Source organism: Camelina sativa, chromosome 7 (assembly GCF_000633955.1).
Source record: "Camelina sativa cultivar DH55 chromosome 7, Cs, whole genome shotgun sequence".
Classification (NCBI taxonomy): domain Eukaryota; kingdom Viridiplantae; phylum Streptophyta; class Magnoliopsida; order Brassicales; family Brassicaceae; genus Camelina; species Camelina sativa.
Window position 1 is genome coordinate 23889604 of NC_025691.1, and position 2237 is coordinate 23891840.

At 43.0% G+C, this 2237-nt stretch overlaps 1 protein-coding gene across 1 annotated transcript; it reads left to right on the plus strand.

Moving 5' to 3' along the window:
* On the plus strand, window positions 601–1820 carry LOC109125489 (uncharacterized mitochondrial protein AtMg00810-like). The gene is made up of 2 exons (XM_019227134.1): window positions 601–900; window positions 1260–1820. The coding sequence occupies exons 1-2, from the start codon at window positions 601–603 to the stop codon at window positions 1818–1820; spliced, it is 861 nt and encodes a 286-aa protein (XP_019082679.1).

Below are 2237 nucleotides of genomic sequence, written 5' to 3' on the forward strand. Positions count from 1 at the left end.
TATATCCCCCCACTGGACGCGTCTATCTCAGCCGTCATGTAATCTTTGATGAATCAAGCTTTCCCTTTGCAAACTTATACGTCCATCTGCAAAACTCAGCACCTACTCCTTTATATACAGCTTGGCTCAAGAGGTTTCTGATAAACTCAGATCCCTGTGCTCAAGTGGTATCTCCTGCACATGCTTCTGTACCTGAAATCAACAATCAGCTAAACGTTTCTCCTTTTCCAGCTTCTACTGCTTCATCTGTTTCAGTCAATGACAATGAGGTCACATCAACAGTGGCTCCTGTTGAATCAACACATGGTTCTGATGATGAGAGTTCTGGGTGTACGGCAAGCTTAGAACTTGTTCCTATAGGCAACAGCTCTCAATCATTAGTCCCAACTGTGCAACATTCAGCAGATCATCAAGCCACCACTACCAATGCAAAAACAAGTGTAAACACTACATCAAACTCATCCCATCCGATGGAAACTCGCTCCAAAGCAGGAATCTCCAAACCGAATCCTAGATACGCTCTCCTCACACAAAAGGTGTCATACCCTAAAACCTGAGACAGTGACAGAAGCGTTACAGGATCCATATTGGACTGCATCAATGAATGAGGAAATGGGCAATTGTAAAGAGGCAAATACCTTCTCTTTAGTTCCTCCCACTCTCGATATGCACGTCTTAGGCTCCAAATGGGTGTTTCGAGTTAAACTTAATGCAGATGGCTCATTATACAAATTTAAAGCCAGACTGGTGGCTCAAGGGTTCAAACAAGAAGAAGGTATTGATTACCTTGAGACCTACAGTCATGTAGTAAGAACAACAACAGTTAGATCAATTCTTCACTTTGCAACAACAATGAACTGGGAGATTAAGCAAATGGGTGTTAAAATGCCTTTCTGCATGGTGATCTAACTGAAACTGTCTACATGAAGCAACCAGCAGGATTTGTTGATGAACAGTATCCAGATCATGTTTGTCTCCTCCACAAATCTCTTTATGGTCTAAAACAATCACCAAGGGCCTGGTTTGACAAATTCAGTAACTTCCTGCTTGAATTCGGTTTCACCTGTAGCTTGAGGGATCCTTCTTTATTTGTCTGCTTTAAAGGCAAGAATGTCATCATGCTACTTCTTTACGTTGATGACATGGCCATTACAGGAAACTCTTCTGAGCTGCTTCAAGACCTCCTCGAATAGTTAAACACACAATTTCGAATGAAGGATCTAGGCAAGCTCCATTATTTCCTTGGTATTCAAATCCAGTACCATGACGGAGGAATGTTCCTATCGCAACAAAAATATGCTGAAGACCTGTTAGCCATCGCCGGAATGTCATCGTGTGCTTCAGTTGCAACACCCCTTCCTCAACAACTGAAACGAAAACCACAACAATCTAGTAACAATGCTCAACCTACGCATTCCGTACCATTTGCTAACCCAAAATACTTTTGCAGCTTGGCAGGACGTCTACAATATCTGACACTAACCAGACCAGACCTGCAATTTTCTGTGAATTATGTATGCCAAAAGATGCATGAACCCTCAGTATCCGACTTCAATCTCCTTAAGTGTATTCTCCGATACATCAAAGGAACCACTACTATGGGAATCTCCTTTGACATATACTCAGACTCCAACCTTACAGCCTACAGTGATAGTGACTACATAGGATGTGAGAAATCTAGTCGCTCCACTGGCGGATTCTGCACATTCCTTGGTCGCAACATGATCTCTTGGTCATCACGAAAGCAAGAGACAGTCTCCAAGAGCTCCACTGAAGCTGAATACAGAGCAATGTCTGAGACTGCCTCTAAAATCACATGATTTGTCAATTTACTTCAAGACTTGGGAGTAAAACTGACAGCTACACCAGAACTCTTCTGCGATAATCTCTCGGCTGTCTATCTCACCGCGAATCCAAGCTTCCATGCTCGCACCAAACATTTCGCCACACATTATCACTATGTTCGTGAATAGGTTGCTTTTGGAAACATCATTGTGAACAATATCTCTGCAGACTATCAGCTCGCGGACATATTCACCAAGTCTCTTCCTCAAAGACTCTTCGAGATTCTTAGGCTCAAACTTGGCGTTGGCTTACCACCTACTCCAAGTTTGCGGGGGAGTGTGAAGAACTGTGTCCAAAACGACACAACTTTGCAAAAAGGATTATTGGGACCAAAGCCCAACACTCTTCCTAAGCCCACATCTACTCAACGGATACCTGCAAAACACGACAAA